This window comes from Engraulis encrasicolus, chromosome 20, assembly GCF_034702125.1.
Source record: "Engraulis encrasicolus isolate BLACKSEA-1 chromosome 20, IST_EnEncr_1.0, whole genome shotgun sequence".
NCBI classification, from domain to species: domain Eukaryota; kingdom Metazoa; phylum Chordata; class Actinopteri; order Clupeiformes; family Engraulidae; genus Engraulis; species Engraulis encrasicolus.
This window is the reverse complement of record NC_085876.1, coordinates 29,462,079-29,484,578: the sequence shown is the minus strand read 5'-3', so window position 1 is coordinate 29,484,578 and position 22,500 is coordinate 29,462,079. Positions and strand designations below refer to the sequence as shown.

The 22,500-nt window shown below is 43.1% G+C and overlaps 1 protein-coding gene across 1 annotated transcript in view; it reads right to left on the bottom strand.

Annotated features, from left to right (window-relative positions):
- Positions 1 to 6,735: 6,735 nt before the first annotated feature.
- kcng2 (potassium voltage-gated channel, subfamily G, member 2) overlaps positions 6,736 to 22,500 on the bottom strand; it is a 37,866-nt gene continuing 22,101 nt past the window's right edge. The window contains exons 5-8 of the mRNA XM_063185024.1: positions 18,568 to 18,801; positions 17,508 to 17,810; positions 16,306 to 16,569; positions 6,736 to 6,786 (exon numbers count right to left, since the gene is read on the bottom strand). Of these exons, the coding sequence (XP_063041094.1) occupies positions 6,736 to 6,786; positions 16,306 to 16,569; positions 17,508 to 17,810; positions 18,568 to 18,801 (852 nt within the window). The remainder of the gene's footprint in view (positions 6,787 to 16,305; positions 16,570 to 17,507; positions 17,811 to 18,567; positions 18,802 to 22,500) is intronic.

Here is a 22,500-nt window from a genome sequence, read left to right as displayed (position 1 = left end):
ATTAAATCGCCGTCCGATACTTCCGATACATCGATACATTTCGATTTTATTTGCATCCCTATTCCTGAGACAGGTACAATACAGTGGCCTCTCACTTCGCTGACGCCCCGCCTCCGTGTAGAAAACAAAGTTTCCCCACTGTCGGCCCATCCACAAAAAACTTTTTGGGGGACTTTCCCCCATTTAGCATCCCGATTGCTAACGAAAATGACCTTTGAAATGCGCTTTTGTGAGAAGTTGAATTAAACTTCTGTAGTCAATGTTGTCTTGCGACATCATCACAAGGCCACAAGCACAAGGGAGGATATCGGAAAGATCATGGAAAGATATACACACTATACTCGCTGCCATATTTGTTTCTCCTGATGCCTATGCACATTCTTGTTCCTCCATATTTGGACACATTGCATTTTTTGTTTGTTTTATTGTTTTTTCATTGTTGTGTTTATTTGTTTTCCGTTATCAGATTTTTAAATGTCACTTGAACATTTCTTTGGGCTTCATTCTGACGGTGTATGAAAATGAGAATGGCGGTGTCGTTATCTACGTAGGTGACTGATAAATGGCTTGTGCTGGTGCTGAAAGTGAGGTCATCAGTCATCATTTTTTGCGTATATCAATGACATTGTACTTTTTATCATCTCGTGTTGTCAGTCATAAAGAGGCCTTACAAAGTTTACATAGTGTGACATCCCTGAAATAGAACGACAGATCCATTGTAAGGCACACCAGGACTTGTTCACAAAAAATGAATATCACACACACAAGTTACCCAAATGTTATTTCATTATAGTTTATTGTTATTTTTCATATGTGTATTTCTTTGTTTTTAAAACCTTTCCAAATGTACATTCCTTTTGCCAGCAAAACTGTCTGTGAATATCTGCCACGTGGGACCTGTATGCCTATTTATGACGTATGACATGGAATCTGTTCATTAAAAAAACGTTCTGTATTACGTGTGTAGAATTCTCTTTTGTCCTGTCCCAAATTAGATGAGTGGCTGAGGTTTGGAATTTGAAACGCTGTGGTGGTTGCATTGGAATGACACTAATTAGAGGAAGTTTTGTCAGAACAACAGAAGCAAAAGAAGTCCTTCAGCAAAATCCAGTTCTCTACCTGATAATTTGCCTTGAGTCGAGTTACTTTAAGGTAATCAAGTAGACACAAGTATTGCAGTTTAGTGGTCAGACATGTCCTGATTATTAAAATTGTGCCAAAATATATAAACTTTGTTTCTTTGAGAAAACAATTGCCCTGCTTCAACCACAAAAAGTAAATGAATAAAGATGATGCATTGTAAACTGTCCTTTAATTGTGTTAATGAATGTCCATTTATGTTTTTATACAATGAGACCAGAGGCATGATGATGAAGTCTTATATTACATTGTATTGTATATGACAAGCTGTGATCTAATCCAACATCCATTCTTATCACATATCCACCTTACAAAGTATGTCTGCTCTAGTCATGATGCTTGGTACAGTTCTACAAAGGTGTGTGTGCGTTAGAGCATGACACAGGAGTGGATTTTCACTCCTGTCCTGTCCCGCTCCCAGAAAAAAAAATCCTATCCTGCCCAATCCTGGTCCAGAGTAAAAAAAATAAATCCTGTCCTGTCCTGTCCTGTGTGGAACGACTCCCAATCCTGCCCGCTCCTGCTCAAAAGTACTCCCACTCCTGTCCCACTCCTGTATTTTTTTTGTATGTTGTTACCTGTATGCATATTTGCCTCCCAGTAAGCAGTTATAGCCATAATAATAGCCAATACAATTATACACAAGCTAATGGGGGTCTGGAGAAACCCTGGGTAGCCTAATAGAAAAAAATATTTTTTCCCCATGTTTATTATTAGGCCCTATTATTATTATTATTATTATTATTATTATTATTATTATTATTATTATTATTATTATTATAGGCCTACTACAGGAGGGGAGGCACCTACATCTTCATGCACTAATCAATAGCCTAGTAAGCCTATATGCCATTTCTCTGTGCAACAAAAAAAGGGAGGAAATCAGATGCTACAATTAATAGTAGGCTATTGTAATGAAACCAGTTGGATTAGTTAAGACTAGTCATGCTACTAGTTCAGTAAGCATGAGTTTACCTAGGTCAACTTCATGATGTTGGTCACTGGTTAGGCTACTGAACTAGTAGCCTGACTAAATCTAAACATACTATAAGCTAATCCAACGGTTTCATGACAGCGTTTGACTTAAAACACATGGGGTGAAACGGCGTGCAGTTAGAGCAGGGAGGCGGAGCAGAGAACTTCCCAAACTTTGTTGGCTGCGCTTTTTGACACTCACAGCAGACGCGCACTGAACACTACTTCTGAATCCTCCTCATACTAGAACTACATCTTGACTACTTTATTTACGATTGCATTCTGTGCTAAATTAGCCTCAGTTAAATTCCCTGTTATTGCGGAGTTGATTGGGAAATGCCATAACGGCAACGTCTTACGAGTATGCAAACCCAGTAGTTCTACAAGTGGCTATTTCACTATCAGATTCAAGAGGTTTCATGTCAACAATGCAAACTCCTGCCTGCCTTATTTGAACGTTTTAACCAGGCGTCCTTTTTTGAAAAGCTGTAGAAGTTTTAGCACAGCACACAAAAATCAACTCCGACAAAGAAGGATGAGATTAAATCAATCGTGCACGCTTTGACTGATGCCATGCGAGTCTATTGTTCTTTCTCTGGTCTGTTTGCCACGGGGACAGAAGTTCCTCAATTATTGCCAACATGGAATTCAACATTCAAATAACATTGAGGACCGTTTTTATAGCGCATTCCCATTCACGCATTGACATTGTCGGACAGGCAGTGTAGGCTATGCGAGGACCTCCCGCAGGAGTCAGGGAAAATGCGCAGCTCTCGCAATCATGATGCACTCAAGGAGCGAAAATGCGAATGAAAGGTTTGAAATAGCCGACATTCAGAACAATAATCATCATTTTTAACCCTTCCCGCTCCTGCCCGCTCCCGTGGAATATTATTCCTGTCCTGTCCCAATCACGAGATGGATAAATGTTTGACTCCTGTTTCACGTGTATCCCGCAGGAATCACGTGTCCCACGGGAATTCCCGAAAAATGTCATCCTCTAGTGTGCGTGTATGTGTGTGTGTTCAGTTTTTTTGGTTTATTTAACAGCTACCACACTGAAAGGTTCCTGTACCAGAGATGGGTGTTGCATCTTTGGTTCCTGGGCAGGAGATTCGAGAACTAGCCCTAGAACCATAATCAGCCTCAATCCATTTCTCCCCTCTGCTGTGATGCTTCATGGACTCTGGATTTCATGCATGTTTTAGAGCAGCAAGTCTTTTATTCGCTGGAACGGTCTGGGATTCTCAGGTTCTGTTTTAGATCAGACTATAAAATGGATCCATTTAAGACACAAGCAGGTGAGAGATTCATCTGGAAAAACAACAGTGTTTACACAAGATGCTTTTAACTGGATGTTGGCTGCCTAACATCTGCCTCTGCTTGTGCGATAAATCTTATTAATTTATAACACCTTAACAGCTGTGCTATGGTTATGAAAGGAGATCGCTTATCATTGGTTACTTATTTATTCCATTGTCCCCTCTGTGCATTAGCCACCAACTATAGTAGACCAATGGTTCTCAAACTTTTTTGAATAAGCACCCCCTGAAGCTCAAGCCTTCCAACGTCCCCTTGACCCCATTATAAGCCTGCCAATACCCCCCTTTGTATTGCAGATTTTCTCGATTGCTTACACACAATTTCTGGTACTTCACACACAATTCTCGGAACATCTCACCCATTTCCCAACTCTCCTAACCAATGTCACTGAACACTAAGCACAATTCCTTGTTAACACTCACATTTCAGTTATGAAACACACTGGTTTCAAACCACTACACACAATTATCTGGATTACACACAATTTTCATGAAGAAAATCCCTGGTTGTCGCATTGAACACACTGTCATTCAAAACACTAAAATCAACTGCCATACTATGTTCACTTCCTCATCACATGGGCAAACTCTCTTCATACCGGTTTACAATCTGAAATCATCACCCCATAAAAACACACATTGCATGTGATATTGATGAAAACATGAGTGGATGCAGTGAGAAAACACATTTGTTTAGTTTTTGAACTCCAAAATACGTTATACAAGAGATCACTTTCATGTGATTACCCAATATTTTACAATAAATTAGTGCAATTTTTTAAAATGTCGGAAAAATATGTAAAACTTATTTTTTGCCACACATCTGTGTACTCTGATTCTAAAAACAATATTTTAGTATTTTATTACAGAAAAATACCCTCTTTAGTAAATAGAACACAGAAGAAATAAGTTTCTACTGTGTGTCAAGTTGAGTATAGAGTTTTACCTTGTGCATATTAGTGTTCAATGGTTCACATAAGAGTGTATTAAAATGACTGCTTGTGTGTGTCATTTGAGAACAAAATGACCTTTTTAGAAGAGAGTACACTGTTTTGAGACAAGATGTGCATTTTTCAGAGGTAGTGTGGAGTTTTGCCCGTTGTGTGTGAGGTTTGAGACCACCTCAACTCCATAGTGCTCAACAACATAAATGTAAAGTGAATGCCCAGGGCACGTTAGAGGTATACTTCATGTTGTAGCAGGGATGGCCAACCGTAGATTCAGAAGCTACAATCCAGAGCCACATATTCCAAAAGACCTGATCAATTAGAGCATTTTAACAGACATTGGAAAAGATAAAGACGAATGAAGCCAGTACTTTTCCGGGATCCGTCTGATGGCATGTGAACGGCACTTTAGGAGACTTTAGGTTGAATGAATGGAGTTCCCCTAGCCCTGTGATGGTAGTAGGAAGCATCTTATGCAAGCCACCAACAAACGCCACAGAAAGTGAAGAAAGAGGGACCGAACATTCAGAAAAGAGGAATCTTTTATTTTAACAGCTAAACCTGCAGGTAATTTGGAATACGTAACACTGGATTGTAACTTTTGAATTCAGGTTACCCGGAGTTGGTCTTGAGATTGTAAGGTTGCGGGTTCAAATCTCATCATCCAGGGACGAGCTGCTCCTGAGCAAGGCACATAACTGCACATCATACAGCTCCAGAGACTAACCATTATTACTCTGTGCCTACATGTCAATAAAGTCACACTGTAACTATTACATTACCTTACATGTAACACAAAGTACACGTAAGCGTGACGTGATATAGTAAGTGTGACGTGATGTGATGTACAGTAATGTTACGGTAGTCATGGGTAAGTGGTTAGGACGTCAGACTTGTAGCCCAAAGTTTGCCGGTTCGAGTCCCGACCCGCCAGGTTGGTGGGGGGAGTAATCAACCAGTACTCCCCCGCATCCTCCTCCATGACTGAGGTACCGTGAGCATGGTACCGTCCTGTCGCACTGCTCCCTTGGTGCGCCATTGGGGCCTGCTCTCTTGCACGAGTGAGGCATAAAATCCAATTTCGTTGTGTGCAGAGTGCAGCGAACACTTGTGTGCTGTGGAGTGCTGTGTCACAATGACAATGGGAGTTGGAGTTTCCTAGGTGGGCTTTAGTCATGTTGTTCTCTGTCTGGCCTCCTGGGAATGGGGACCATCTCATTTCTTTCCCTCGTGTTGGCTTTGATTGGCTGCAATTGCTCCATGATGGCCAAAACCACATTCTACAAACCACAGCAGTATACGGAGAACAGAGCAGCCCAGTACAGTATCCTCTGTCATGGTCCTGATGGCCTGTGGTGTAGTGAAGAACCAGAGCACTCCTGTGGAAGACACTACAATACAGTATAGTACAGTACAATACAGGACAGAAATTGGCTGTAGGGATGATGGGGTAGTGCTGGTGGTGGTGGTGTGCGTGCGTGTGTGCGTGCGGGCGCAACTACAGTATATGCAACGTATGCGTTGCAGGGGGGCGCCAGAGAGAGGGGGGCACCAAAGAGAGGGCATTGGAGGGCGCCAAATAATTATTAAGTGTTTTTTTTTACCTAAATAGTTCTTGCATACCCCCCCAGAAATGAGTAGTTGCGCCCCTGTGTGCGTGCGTGTGTGCGTGCGTGCGCTACACCAATCTACCTTCGTGAGGCCACTGCTATAAGAGCACACCCACATGCTGGGGCCCTCGCTCCATGTGGGGCCCTTTTTCTGGGGCAGTTTTTTTTTGTTACTAGTAACAATAAATACATTATGGTAGAAACATTTCGTCATTGACAGGTTAGGGTTAGGGATTGTTTTGATTTTGGCGCAGTTTAGCAGCCTTTAGCTATTGTTAGGGTTAATATTAATGGAAGGGCCCCACAAAGTAGGGAAGGGCCCCACAAGGGACCCACAAAAATGTGGGTCTTTGTGTGTGTGTGTCTGTGTGTGCGTGCGTGCGTGCGTGTGTGTGTGCGTGCGTGCGTGCCTGTGTGCGTGCGTATGTGCTTGTATGTGTTGGGGGGCAATCAGTTTGCTCTGTTTCTCAACACAGTCTCATCATCAGTCGATAATGGAAACCACACGGGAAGTCAGCAGCTAGCCATCTCCACTGCTGTCTAAAATCACTCTGCTTTTATTTTACAGGAGAGCTCCGACAGGAGAGCTCCGATGTGGTGCCATTATACTCGTGTCTGTGCTGCTGAGACTGCAATGCAGCATAACAGTATAAGGTACCGAGCGGCACTATTCTCAAGCTAAAAGATATTTCCCAAAGACACAGTCACTCTTATTCTCAAGCCACAAGATATTAGATAGGGCTAAAGATGGGGCACACTTGGAAAGGTGGCAACAGCCTCAATGTGACTACCCTAGGATAATAAAAGAGAAACACATAAAATTGAATAAAATATTTTACAAAGACACAGTGACTCTATCCTCAAGCCACACGATTTTTCACAAAGGCAAACTGTGTCAGAGGGAGCCACTGAGGTGCTGCTGTTAGAGACTATTATTCGGTTAATTACCGGACCTTCCGTGTGTAAATGATGGATATTTTCTAAAAGATAATGTCTTCTTAAGAGAGAAAAAAGGGTATTGCCACTGGCAGGGGTAGGAATAAAACATCATTCACAGTCGAGATGTCTTCATATTTCTCACACATATTATTCTCTCAGCATGTCTCCCATTTATAATGTAACAAAGTGGTGCTGGACTTACTTGGAATGTTTTGGAAAATATTGTCTGTTCGGGGACGTCTAGTGCATTGCAACTCTTTAAAGCAGTGGTTCCCAACCAGGGGTGTACCACTAGGGGTACGCGAACACTGCAGGGGCTAGTTAAATTAAATTAAATTCATTATTGATAACAACAAATCAATGCAATAGGGTCACATTGGGCTAGATGAATAGATAAAGAGACTAAGTTAGGGTGTATGGTACTAATGATATGAAAAAGGCTGGCTGTGGCGGTACGCAAAAGAAAAAAGTTAAGGAAGCAATGCTATGAGGGTTGTCTGAATCGCAGCTCTGTTAGTGATGTCTGGTGAATTGTGTGCAACTGGACAATCAGGTTAGATAGGACAACTGGAGAGGGAAAGGACACGAGTGCAGCAAGCCTGTAAATATACTACAAATACATTAAGTACTCATTCGTTTCGTTGGTGTTTATTCAGGACTGTCTGGGCCTTTCACCCAAACAAGCCAGTGGCATCAGCTATCTGCTGTCCTCGAGCCCTTGAGCCTACGCAGGGCTGGACTGGAGGAGAATTGGGGCCCGAGCACTTTTGGCTTACAGTTTTTCTCAATTGGTTTTGTACATTTCTCACAACAGAATAATGATTCTCAAAAGTCTTTGTTCAATTGTGACTTCCTGGTGTTACCTGTGCACATGGTCGAATCAGTTTCTCATTGTTTTCGGCATATAGCAAATGCTCTCATCCACCATGCCATGGCTGTGTACAATTCTCAGTGATTTCGTACATTATCAATTGCTTTTGTCATATCACTCAAAAAGCTTTGTCACTGAATGCACATGAAACTATCTCAATCTTATCTGATCAATGTAATATAAAGCCGAATTTACAACATTTCCCATCCAATCTAAACAACATTTCGCTTCAGAAAAGATCTTCAAGAGTGTACTATTCAATTGACAACATAAGAAATTGATTTGACTAGCTTGTCCTTACACTATGACACAATGACTAACCATTCTGCTGCCGCTGATACGTTCATTGACACAAAAAACTTGATTTTGAAAAACAAATACGGGTTTTGAGCAAGAGACTCGGTTTTGCAGGTTATCCACGGTGTTTTGCCGTTTGTTAAAGCTGTTTTGAGAATGAATATTATGTTTTGCAAATTGCGAGAGAGATTCGAGAGATGTACAAAATCAATTGAGAAATACTGTAAAGGAGCCCCTCATAATTAGCGGCACAGAACTGACTCACCGGTCGGCCCTGCACCCTTGTGGGTCCCTATTTTTAGAAATGTAAAATAATGATAATAGTAATACTAATATATATATTTTTAACATTCCTAGAAATAAGGGCCCATGAGGGTGGAAGGCCCACCGGGAAATGCCCGCTACAGTATGCCAGATGGCCAGTCCAGTCCAGCGCCTACGTGTACATGGCTTTTTCATGCAGACCAAACCAGCATGACCTGCTATGAAAACAAGATGCTGATCATGTCAAGCTGCTGTCTAGATTACACTGAATATAATTATATTAAATACGTATTTACTCTGCATGACAGCTGTTCAGTCGAATCATTGTCGTTATGGAAATGAGTATTCAAAGTTCAGCTTTAATGTTGTGTCCCATCAGGGAAAATAATGATGTCAGACAGGGCTGGGCTGGAACGGGTTGAAAAATCAGGATGGGCATTTTTTAGCCAAGACTGGTCCACCAGGCATTGAGAGAGAGACAATTTAACAGCCCTACAGCCAAAATGCTTTATGTCTATTATACCGGTATATAGGTTTTTGTCTTGTCCTATGTCACACTGTGTTTTATGTCATGGGGGGGGGGTCTGTTTCTGCAACTATCAGATGCACTGTCAATGGCACAGAACAAGCTTCTGTAAAGACGAATAAATAACCAATCAATCTATCAATCTATCTATCTATCTATCTATCTGACTTTCTTGAAGCGGTCTGCTGTGGCGGCATGAGGAGGACTGATACCACTGAGGGAAGGGCCAGACCAAAATCATCAACAGTCCACCGGGCAAATGCTCTGTATGCCATATGGCCAATCCAGCCGTGATGCCAGAAGTCATCCACACGAGTAGACACGTGACAAGACACATCAGCAGACACATGCACTGCTCAAGCGGAGGTGCACAATAATAGCTTCAACGCCTTCAATGTTCCAACGCCTGCTATATACATATTAATGTGTATGTGTTTATATTATTTTATTATGCATCTACTGCCATAGCTGCCCTGTAATGTTCTTTGCATTCCCGGCAAACAGCATACATACACCCTTTCTGCTCATGGAGAAAGTGTATTATTGTCTAATATGTGGAATGAACGGGCAGAAATGTACGCAAATAGCATGCAAATAGCATGGATATTATGTATACGTACATCGTTATCCTTGAAGCCGCATACAGAAATGAAGGCATGCATATAAACAGGCGCTTTACGTTTTTTCCGCTGTCGGCCGCTGCCCTGGTGCCTCTGATATGGGCCTTGTTTATGCCTAATGAGCTGCATGAAACCCAAACCACGATACCCAGTCATCATGACACATAGGCTCCCAGAGAAAATATACGTGTTTTTAATGTGATCAGATTGCTTTTCACAGAAAAAGAAAATGAATAGGCCTATCCCACATAGTGTTTTTTAAAGCGGTTTCACCAAAGTGATCTACCACCAGCACAATATTTAGTTGTGGCTATGTGTCGGCAGATGATGATAAAGTGTAACAGCCTTTACACTTTGCGCTGAGGTTCTTGACATGAATCCATAGTGAGTCATTGCATGAATCTGTATAAATTGTACATGTGCAGTCCAGAGATTTTAGGGGGTGCAAGGAATTTTGTTTGTGTTGAGGTTGCGACTGAAATTCTGCAAGCAAACATTATAATCAGGCCCTCATGGAAAGTAATTAATCACTTAAATCATTTTTAGTGAGTATTGAAGTATTGGTTGGGGTGCGCTGCTTGTCTTGAGCGCAGGTAAGGGGGTGCTTCAAGAACCACTGGAGTAGAGCATAGCACAGTAGCATAGAGCAGAGTTTAGCAGAGTAGAGTACAGTAAAGTAGAATAGAGTACAGTATACTAGTGTAGAGTAGAGTAGAGCAGAGTAGAGAAAAGTATAGTAGAGTACAGTAGCATTTATTAATCCAGGTAAAAATTAAGGCGGTTGTGCTGCATGTTTTTAAATTGTGTTTATTGATACCAGCAAGTCCTGAGTCTACTGTGGATCTAGAGAGGCAAGCCATAAGGAGCAGGAGCAGAGGGAGGGAGGGGAGGAGATCAAGGCCCAGTCACACACTACATTTGCAACATGGCATCATAAAAGTAAGAAAGATAACGCGCGATTTCTTTTTTTTTGTCTTTCTCGACTTTATTTGATAAGAAAGTGTGAGAGGTGGACAGGAAACGAATTGGGAGAGAGACGGGGAGGGGTCGGCAACTGACCCTGGACAGAAATCGAATCCGGGTCAGCCGCATGGCAGGCGAGTGCCCTACTCAGAGGCGCATCTTGTCACCAGGCTAGGCAGGCAGCCGCTTGGGGCCCCCAAGCCCCTATATGGTGAGCAACAGCTCACACTTTTCTACAGTAGTGGCAATTTTGTTTCAAATGTTCATTCCTTTGCATTTTCGCTTGGGGCCCGACCTGACCCTAGAATCGCCTCTTCATTGCGTTTGTGCACAATGCCTTTGCAAGTTAACTCGTGCTCCACAATGTCCTATGACAGGTTAGGTTTAGGGATAGTTTTTGTCTGGGCATAATTTCGCTACAGATTCGCCCTTTACCTTTCTTGTTTCGCTGTTCTTGACAAAACTAAAGCAGCAGAAACATTAGGGTGATGAGGCATGATTTTGGTCAGGGTACAGCAGACCATTTTCACATTTAGCAACAGAAATTCAATGCGCTATGCACATGCGTGTTATCTTTCTTACTTGGTATGATGCCAGTCTGACATGTAAAAGGGGAAGTAAAAGGAGAAGTAAAAACCAAAATGCCATAGTTTATAGTAACTTCACTGAGTAACGGTCTACAGTTGATGTACCTTCAGTGATGTACATTCTGTGCTGGTTGGATCAAATTTGGAGATTTTCATTTTAGGTTCTTAGTTTTTAGATGCGTCTAACGCATCTCTATAAGAGGCTTTGTCCGTCCGTTGGTCCGTTGGTCCGTCCGTCCGTGCCTCCGTGATGCGTTTCTGAATTGTGATTCCCTCTTGTGTCCATAAGGGGGCAGAGTTGAGTAAAAAGGTTGAGAACCACTGGCATAGACGGACGCATCTGTTGTCCGCGTGTCAGACTTGTTTTTTTCAGTTACAACAACGACTAGCCACCTAATTAGGTACAATGGAATAACTGGTGTAACCGCTATCATGTGCTAGTGTTGTACTTAAATTTACTTCTACTTTTACTTTGGCCACTTCTGACATTTGGTCAACGAGCTACATGTAGCCTATGTATGTATTTCTGTTCACACACCTTTGTACCTCTGTCCGTCTTTGATGTGTGGCACACTTTCTCAATTGCTTCTACCCCTAATACACAAAAAAAATCAATGGTTGGAATACGTGAAATACTCCACATATATCCATAACCTTCTGACATGTAGGGGTATGAATGGGCCTTAAGAATTCATAACCAAATCAAAACATTTCATATCCATATCAACAAAATGCTGTTGAATTGCATGTGCATGTACCCAGACAGTGGGTGGGAATTTAGGCGAGTACATCTATGCAAAAATAAGACCTAACCCCAAAAAAATTGATACAAAAGGTTTTTCAACTGATTTTGTTACCTCCAAGTGTCCTTAATAACATACTAAAAATCTAGGAAAATCTGACTTCAGGAAAGGTGTCATTTTCAAGATCAAAGTTTTTTTAAATAAAGGTTACTACATGATAATTACATTGGCATGAACTAACATGTTTTCAGGATCTGTTTGTTTGGAGTGCTGTTTGGGTGGATAAAGACACTACTGCTATGATAATATCCATGTGCTGTTTGTCAGGGCACATCATCAGTGATGAATCATGGTGTCACTAGGTATTTTGGGTCTTTCAGCAGCTGAACTGAATAGACAGGAGCCACTACATGTGTAAGTAGAGGGCAAGGTGAAACGGTTGGTACTGGAGACAGACAATGTCCTGAAAGGACATAGGGCTTTAGCATAGCTTTCGGGTAAGCCAGAGTAGGGCCTGTTGTAGCTTCATAGGCAAGGGTCGGGGCCTTGTATTCAATTAGGGCATGAAAAAGAGGACATGACTGGGAAACTGAGGCTATGTGGTCAGATAATGATAGATGGTCATCAACAATGACACCTAGATTTCTTGTGGCCTTATTTGAGGCAACAGTAGCAGAATCCATATTGAGCTCGATATCATGGCAACCTAAATCTTTGGCTGGGATCACCAGCAGTGCATTTGGGCGAGGCTCAACTGAAGGTTGCATTCCTTCATACTTGTGGATAGTTCAGAGAGGCAAGCGGAAATGTGTGTGACCGCGTGGAGTCATCTGGCACAAAGTAACTGTGCTTCATCGGTGTAACAGTAGTATGAGAAGCTGTGAGAACAGATAACATGGCCCAGTGATGTGGTGTACATGGCAAATAGGAGTTCCAGCACCAGCCCTTAGGACACCTCTGTGGAGAGGCTATGATTTGAGGACAGCTGACCTTGCCCTTGATACATGCTAAGAATGATACCACCAGACTCAAAGAATGTCTGGAAGAACTTGAGACACATAAAACTCAATTATTTATCTAAGAGAGATGTTAAATAATCATGTTTTGAAAAAGAAAATGCTAGCTGGTGTGTCTGCACAAAGATTTTTAGATTTACTAGAAAACAAAAAGAGATGTCCATAATCTCTTCTGAAGATATCTTCTGGCTTACTAGAAACAAAATAGAAGAGTAATTTTGAGCTTGGCTTTTTCAGATTTTGAGGTTTTGCATTTTGAAATTTAATGCATATTTAATTAGATATAGTCCAATTACCATATTAAAACATAACATTTCAGAAAACTTGCAATACATTTTTTTCTCACAAATATGTGAGTAATCACCGGATTAAGTTTCATGGTGATATCGGCAAGCTAATTTTTTTGGCCTATTCACCTGGAGTGTCTCTTGACCCTTATAATAAGCCTATGGCAGCCATGTTAAAAAAACTCATTTCCCAAAGTCAGATTTTACTAGATTTTTAGTATGTCATTTAGCAGGTCCAATAGTAATAGAATCCATAAAAAAACCTTTTGTATCAATTTTTTTGGGGTTAAACCCTAAATGTACTCGCCTAATTATATCCGTGTCAAAAACATGTCCGTTGATGCTTGATTGCATGTATAGTACATATTAAAGTGAAAGGTGAGGTTGCAATCGGGATCATCAACAAGAGCAGAGCAGGCAGATTTTTTTTCGTTATTTCTTTGTTTTGACTTACAGAAAGAGGGAAATGCACTTAATTTCTCTGTATCACAAAACTCCTAGAAAGCCCAGTCCCAACCACCCCCCACCACCCCCATCCTCTCCTGTCCGAGACTATTGAGGGGATGCATGGTCAAAAAAGTGCAGGGACGGACAAGGAATAACAAGCAGACAGACACAGACCGCCAAACTCCACAACAAAAGGGATTTTTAAGCTCTAGACCAGGGATGGGCAACTTTTTTGATGAGGAGGGCCACGTTTTTTCATCGCCACAATCGGATGACCATGGATCTGACTCCCATCTGAGTTAGAGGTGTAGGCTAGTTGGTTGCTCACTGACTGCCCATATTGTTTGGAGGGAATAGAATGCTCAATGCTCAATATTCTATTGGCCAACAGTATAATTACAACAGATTGATTCAATAGTCGTTTTAAAAAATATGGTCATTATTTTCTTAATTATTTTCTACTGTTTTATCTACGGGCCGCATTGAGTGAGGAGGTGGGACGCATGTGGCCCCCGGGCCGCCAGTTGCCCATCCCTGCTCTAGAGAGATCTTTGACTGTGTCTGTCTTGCAACGAGCCCTAAATTGTTTAAAGGATTTTTGCGGTAAGATCAAAAATACTCTGTGGCTTATAAAAAGAAAGAAAGAGGGGGAAAAGTAAAACACAAAACGGGCATTCATTTTTCTTTTTCTATCATATTTCTTGGTGATTAAAAAGCGCAACTTAAAAGGTGTATCTCTCTCTTCAGCTCATTGGCATATAAGACAAAAGGGAAACATGGCTTTCTCATAGTCACTTTGGCCAAGAAAAAAATACCCTCCTATTAAAAGTTGGCAGAAGGAGCAAATCGCTGTGTAGCCAAACTTTCAACTGTAGTCCATCCATCGTCACAGCAATTTAAAATTGATTTCCTTCTGTAGCCTCTGAAGTTGCTCAAAGCCACAATGTTGGTTGTCTTCCCAGTCTATTCCCTCAGCTTATACAAAAGTATTTCAGACTTTGTTGTCCCAGCCTTGTGTGTGTTGTTTTTTTCGTGTATAAAAGGTGTCAGGAAGGGATGGGGGTTTAGGATGGTGGGGGAGTTTAGGGAGGGTTTGGTTGGGTGCCATGATACACTTGTGTGAGGTGTTCATGCTGTAGTGTATATATTGGGCTCCTAAAACTCCCATCCTCCCTTGTGCTTGTGGCCTCATAATGACGTTGCTGCAAGACATCATTGTCAACAGAAGTTTAAGTCAATATCTCACAAAAGCACAATTCGAAGGCCAGTTTTTTTCTTATTTTCTCCATTGGGATGCTGAATGGGGAAAAGTCACCCAAATGTTATAAAATCATGATGCAGTTGAATGAGTTGCTCGTGCTGTATCTATTGTGTACACGTACATTCCATTCCTCAGAAACCATGCCTTCTCTCTCCTTTTTTTCTATTGAGTCCTCATTTAAATCAATCCTCAAAGCACGAGGATGGATGAAGCAACAGAAGGACAGATATTGAGATCTAGCCACTGTATTCAGCAGGGCTTGAACCTGAACCTTGTCCCTATACCTGTTTGTAACTCCTTCCAAATTTCCATTGAATGTTTTCAGGTGAAAATGTCTCCAAAATAATTTAAACTCCACGTAAGTATATAAAAATTGTCCAGTCTCAATTAATGGTCTCACGTCCTTCACATCGCTCCAGGCCAAGCCTACAGCATGCTCTCCCCCACTTTGATACTAAAAATGGGAGACAGTCCAGTCAGTCTATGGCCTTCCTCTTCCAGTCCACCCTTAGCTGACCAAAGTCTTCTCATAATCAGATATAAAAAAGACAGTCTTGTCAATCTGTGGACTTCATGGTCTTTTGTGGCCTCCATATCACCTCCAGTGTCCAAGGTGCCCTTCATGTCACCTCCCTGTGGCCTGTTGTACAACAACCATATCAACCATATCTCCACCCCCCCATCTCCACCCCACCCCCTCATCTCCACCCCTCTTTTATGACAACCATACCTCCACCCCACCCCCTCATCTCCATCCCGCTTTTATGACAACCATACCTCTACCCCAGCTCCCCCATCTTCATCCCCCTTCTATGACAACTATATCTCCACTCCCTCCCCCCATCTCCACCCCCTTATATGACAACCATATCTTCACCCCATATCTCCATCTTTTCCCTTTCAACTTCCGTTTCTCCATCCCCTCAACCTTCACTCCACTCCACCCAAGGCCAAGCAGAGGTGTTCTGTCCCCCTTAGATATAAAGGAGTCAGTCTCTATGGCCTTTGGGTCCATCCTCATCACCTCCACCTCCACCTCTACCTCACCCAAGCCCAGTTATCCTGGCGGCCTTCCCCTTCTTCCCTGCCCTTGCCCTCCCTAGGTCTCCTCCTTCTTCCCCTCCCTAGGTCTCCTTCTCCTTCTTCTTTCCCAACTCCAGGTCTTCTCCTTCTTCCCCTCCCTAGGTCTTCTTGTCCTCTTTCCCCTCCCTGGGTCTCCTTCTCCTCCTTCTTTACTAGTTCTTCTCCTCCTCCTTATCCTCCCAAAGTAATCTCCTCCTTCTTTCCTTCTTTCCTTCTTCCCTTACTACCTACTCTACCTACCTACATACTCCTTCCTCACAGTAATTATTCTCCTCCTTCTTACCCACACTAGTTCTTCTCCTCCTTACGCACACTAGGTCTAATCCTCCTTCTTCCCCACACTAGGTTTTCTCGTCTTTCTTCCCTCCTTCCTTCTCCTTCTCCTTCTCCCTCTCCCTCTGCGTTGCCATGACGGCGATGGAGCGCCGGTGCAGGGCAGCCACGGAGGCCTGCGCGGCGGCCGTCGTCAAGGCGGGGTAGGAGTTGTCCGTGTCCTGGGAGTCCTCGCTGTTCTGGGACTTGGTGCTGTCCTGCGAGTCGGGACGCTGCCGCAGCGCCCGGTTCTGCTCCTCCTTCAGCTCCAGGTAGGAGCGCGAGAACGTGTGGAAGATGGAGGTGACCGGGAACGCCATCAGCAGGATGCCGCTCAGGATGCTGCTCAGCGCCACCACCTGGCCAGGAGTGGAATAGAGGAGAGGAGAGGAGAGGAGAGGAGAGGAGAGGAGAGGAGAGGAGAGGAGAGGAGAGGAGAGGAGAGGAGAGGAGAGGAGAGTGGAGGAGAGGAGAGGAGAGTGGTAGAGGAGAGGAGAGAAGAGGAGAGGAGAGGAGAGGAGAGAAGAGAAGAGGAGAGGTGAGGAGAGGAGAGGAGAGGAGAGAAGAGGAGAGGAGAGAAGAGGAGAGGAGAGGAGAGTACAGGAAAGTACAGGAAAGTAGAGGAGAGTAAGGTAGAGAACATGAGAGTAGAGTAGAATAGATTAGAGGAGTGTAGAGTAGAATATAGTTAATTCAAGTGGAGTAGAGAAGAGAAGAATAGAGTAGCGTAGCGAAGTAGAATAGAGTAGAGCAGAGGAGAATAGAGAAGAGTAGAATAGACAAGTCAATTCAAGTACAGTACAGTAGAGCATGCTGTCAGCTAGGTGTTGTGTAATGTAATGTATATTTTTATGCAATAAAGTTGCATACAATGTAATGTAATGTTTATGTTATATACAGTAGTATGGTATTACACACCTGTCCAGGTATTGACCGCAGCACCATGTCACCAGCTAAATGTAGTGTACTGTTGTGTATTGTAGTGAATTTTATGTAATCTCGTCAGCTAATTGTAATGTAATGTAATGTAGTGTAGTGTAGTCTAATGCAATGCAATGTTGTCAGCTAAGTGTAATGTAGTGTAGTCTAATGTAATGTAATGTCGTCAGCTAAGTGTAATGTAGTGTAGTCTAATGCAATGTAATGTCGTCAGCTAAGTGTAATGTAGTGTAATGTAATGTAGTGGAGTGAACTGTAACCAATACCCTGTGAATAACTGTAAGTGGCTTTGAATAAAAGCATCAGCTAAGTGTAATGTAGTGTAATGTAATGTAATATACAGTACAGTTCTACACACCTGTCCAGGTATTGACCGCGGCACCATGTCTCCGTAGCCGACGGTTGTCATGGAGATGACGGCCCACCAGTAGCTGCCGGGGATGCTGGTGAACTCCTGCTTAGCGCCCATCTCGCTCTCCGCCAGGAACACCAGCGGCGAGAACAGCGCCATGGCAACGCAGAGGAAGAGTAGCAGCAGGCCGAACTCACGCGTGCAGCGCCGCACGGTGAGCCCCAGCGTCTGCAGACCCAGCGAGTGGCGCGCCAGGCGCATCACGTAGAAGATACGCAGCGCCCGGAGAACTCGCAGCACCAAGCCCACCTGTGCAGAGAAAGACAGGCAGAGAGAAATTACGGATTTCATTCCGCAAACATCATGTATATCATTGCTGTCCAGCAGAAACTTACACTATTTTTTAAATATGTTTTTTATTTTATGCTCTTTATTCACTATAAAATATACATCAGTACAACTGGTGAGTGTATACTGTATGACAAATTATTTAATAACCATCTTTAATGTGAAATGTTTATTTATTGAGAAAATTCATAAGTGCGCTATCTGAAATTAGAATTCAGTAGCCTTTGTATGCATACATCTTTGTTCTCGCTGGACAACGGGCTTCTTGTGATCGTGGGTTTCTGGCAGGAGAACTGCTGTCCGCGCGGCGAACCGATCATAAAAGTGCTTTGCGGGGTCGCTGGACCACTGCACTCGAGGAGTGCAAGTTAAAAGCAAATAGCAAAATAACGTATTGGGCAAGGTCGCTAGCCATGGTGCTGAAATTACTGCCGAGCCCGATGTTGCCTATTTTTAGAAAATGATGCTTGCGCTCGGGAGTACGGGGCTCCAACTGAGAGCTCGGACAATACCCGCAGGTAGAGTGCAGGTGTTAATTTAGACCTGTCAAATGTCATTCCGCTTCTCCCGAACTTTCGTTTTTAACAATAATTAAAAAACATGAAAAGTGGAGATACAAGGTTTCTGCTGGACGGCGACGAAATCATACTATATCATACTATAGTTAGGAAACTTCCTAGTCACCGATTTCATCATATATCATACTAAAGTCGCCCACCTTCTCCAGGTAGTTGTTTCCGCCGGCGGGCTTCTCCCCGGCCGAGAGCGCGTCCACGATGAGGGTGATGTAGTACGGCAGGATGGCCACCACGTCGATCACGTTGAGCGGCGTGCGCAGGAAGCCGCACTTGCTCTGCGTCTGGATGAAGCGCAGCAGGAACTCCAGCGAGAACCAGCCCACACACACCGTCTCCAGCACGAAGATGTTGAAGCAACGCTGAGAACACTCGCCCTGCGGAGAGATGGAGATGAGGGACAGAAAGATAGATGGAGGAGGGATGGAGAAAAGAAGATTTAGATTTAGATTCATATATTGTACTTAATTGAATAATATGACGTTTCAGGCAACATGTCCTTCATCAGACATCTGCCCTACGAAGGCAAAGTGCAGTAAAATTGAAGCTGAGAAAAAAGCCTTCAAAGTATTGAGATTACGTTGGATATTGTAGTCACTGCAGATTTGACATAGCAATATCTCTTAAACGGGACACATTTGGACCATAAGGCTCTGTCACAAGATAAAGGAGGTGTTATGAAGACACCTCCTTTATGGAACGTTGCATGAAACGTCTGTATGAAAGCCCTACCGTGGCCTAACGGTAGGGCACTCGTCTGCCATGCGGCCGACCCGGTTTCGGGTTTTGATTGAAGGCTTTTGATTTGTGTGTGTGTGTGTGTGTGTGTGGTGTTTGTATCAAGTCCAGTCCAGTAGAGGTGTCCGTGTTACATTCTGCTCTAACCTTGGAAGAGGCGCAGTGATGCCATAGATGTGGAAATCACGCAGCAGCAACACAGACACGAGGTGACCTAGACGGCATTATCAAAACATTCCAAAAATGCGGTCTGCCGCTAGTTCATTGCCAGGGCCAGTGGGTGACACAAACAAGACGACACAGACATAATGTCTATTGTGGCACCAGGAGATATGGTCAGAGGAGAGAGGCAGAAAAGGCAAAAGAACAAACAAACAAACTAACAAATAAATAAATAAATGAGCAACGATTGAGAAAGATGAGGAGGTTGGATGGTCAGTGGAGATGAACAACAGATCGGAGTGCAGCACCATCCCCAGAGGAGGACAGAGACAAAGGGATCGAGGTTCAAAAAGTACAGAACGATAGACAGAGTAATGAAGGAAAGGATCCAAGAGAAGCAGAGACAAAAAAATAGACCAGGGAGAAAAAAGAGCAAAGAATCTTAAAAGGCAGGCAAGATATCTTAGAAGACCAATCCCTCTGGATAATCTGGTGCAGAGCTTTGAGGGAAAAAATGGAACAGAGCTTTGAGAACAAGATATGATAGCCATGTTCCATTCTCATTGTAGCAATACAGTGCTGTTTCATCAGAGTCTGCAAAAACTATTTCTGTTCCTAAGTGCTTTTGTGGCTACTGTAAATTAAAGTTTGGCATTGGACACTAAGGTCGAATTCACACCAAGGCATCGCGGAACAAAAGCAAGACGACTGAGGTCTTTCTGCTTAATTTCGGACGGTGTGTTCTACTCTGCCTTTCACACCGACACCATCGGCATGCACAGCCAGTCCAGTTCAAAATACCCCCCACAGCCAAAGTTAGTGTGCTACTTTGCCATTCATTTGAATAGGACACCGCCGGTCACAACCGTCCAAAACCCGCTCGCGTTCTCGAGTTCTATTTTCCAAATGCAGCGCGGAGCGGAGCCAGCTCCCGCGCCGCTGACGTCTGTCTACCACCGGTTGGTGTGGAAGGACAGATATGTTTCCATGCATTTTCGTCACCGCTTTACACACCTAATGACTAGTGCACTCCACATTCTCCCTACAATACCTTTCCCATGATGCACCTCTGTGGGGCCTGTGGGGATACCTGTTGATTATGTTTGATGTTCATGTTGGGCTACCTACTGATTACATTAGTGTTTATGGTCATGATTGAGAATACGGTCTGAATGCAGTGTGTGTGTGTGTGTGTGTGTGTGTGTGTGTGTGTGTGTGTGTGTGTGTGTGTGTGTGTGTGTGTGTGTGTGTGTGTGTGTGTGTGTGTGTGTGTGTGTGTGTGTGTGTGTGTGTGTGTGTGTCCTGCATGCAAAACACTGTTCAATTCTATTTTCAGCCATTACAAGGACTTGGTATGTGCAAAACGACACTCCTCCAAACAAATTCTTCCACCACACTATAATTACACGCTGTGGGATCATATATTCATTTAACAGATTAGGAGTAAAGGGTTTGGGGAGGAAAAAAGATCAAAATAAATAAATATGTGCGTACATGTGCCCTAAATGAAATCATCACTTATCCCTTTCAGTGCTGTGAAATAAACAGAGATGATTTAACGGCAACAGCAGCAGCAGCGATAGCAGAACTCACATGAGGAATGAGGAACAAGGAACACAGCATCCCTGCCATTCTTTAAACCTGCAAAACGCTCACACAAAAATGGCTACACCGGAAAGGGAAAGGGTAGCATTTCTTTGTCGTGTTTTGGTGTCCACAGTCCCAAATGAGCTGAACCCAAAGGAGCACATCCATCTTCCGGCCTTCATTGCCCGTCCTTTCGTCCTCTTCATCTTCCTGCCTTCCTCTTCCTTGGTGTGTTCCAAAGTGTGTACTTACCGCCCTTTACGCACTGTGTTTGAGTACGTACTGTAGGACGATCCATTTGTAATCGTGGCGAAATGAAATGTACTTTAAGTACGCGGATGACGCCTTCTAACTAGCCATTTTTCGAAGTGTGGATTTGGTGTAGGTTACACTTTCAGCACTCAACGGCCACCATGTTTGTTACATAGTTAAATGACAGATCTATCAAACTGCTGAATCTCCGTAATAACAGCACAGTTATGATTAGAAAGACAATTGCTATGTGTACAAGCGACAGGTTTAACAAAAAAAAATGTCAACACAACGAACAGTATTTTCTGTGATTCATTTGTTTTTCGCGGTTAGTAAACTCGGTAACACTTTACTTGACGTGTTACTGCAGTGCATTACACATTCATAGCAGCTGTTATAACGTCTACACGAAGCATTCATGATTGTTTCATGCCGCAACTTGTCAAAATAAAAGTCAACAACCGCAAACGACGACCATACCCCTTTGGATCCACCGCGCCTTATTTATTTTGACAAGTTGCAGCCATTCTGTACGGTACGTTCATGAAAGGTTTGGTATGAATGTGTTATGAAACAATCATGAATGCTTCGTGTAGACGTTATAACAGCTGTTATGAATGTGTTATGCAGTAACACGTCAAGTAAAGTGTTACCGTAAACTCTGATGACACACCGCAACCATCAGTTCTGCTAAGTGTAACAGACAGAATGCGATTCAGACCAACACTTCACCCTCGAATTTTGAATACTCTCTGAGGGCGGCAGGTGCACTCAGTACTCAGTGCACAGTGCGGCATTTGGAACACACAATTCCTCTTCCTTAGCCTAGTAAACTAGTGCCCCCGCTGGCGACAAAAATTGTTTTGCCTGCAAGTGGTATAGCTTCGATCAATGGCCAAATGCTGCCAAAATGCCCTGAATCTGGCAAACCAATAACAACGCAGAGATTTGTTTTGAATCAAAGCGGGCGGGGTTTTGAGTGAGTGACGACGAAGCTGGGGACACTGGGGAAAGCACAACAACAAAAAGTATTGAACAGCTCTCATTTGACTCATCTTAGGAATCAGTTTTGGAAGAATTAAACTTGAGGTTTTCGTTGAAACGTGTGCAGGAAGATGCCCTACGCTCATTTATTTTTAAGAAGGACGTTTTTGCCATTTTACCGACAGGCTATAAAACGTGGATACATGTTCTTTGATGGTAGTAATTGTCAGTTGCGCTGATTGGTCAGAGTGTTGGCCTATAGCAGGGGTGCTCAATAGGTCGATCGCGATCGACCAGTCGATCGCGGAGGCAGTATTGGTAGATCGTAGGAGGACACTTTAAAAAAAAAAAAA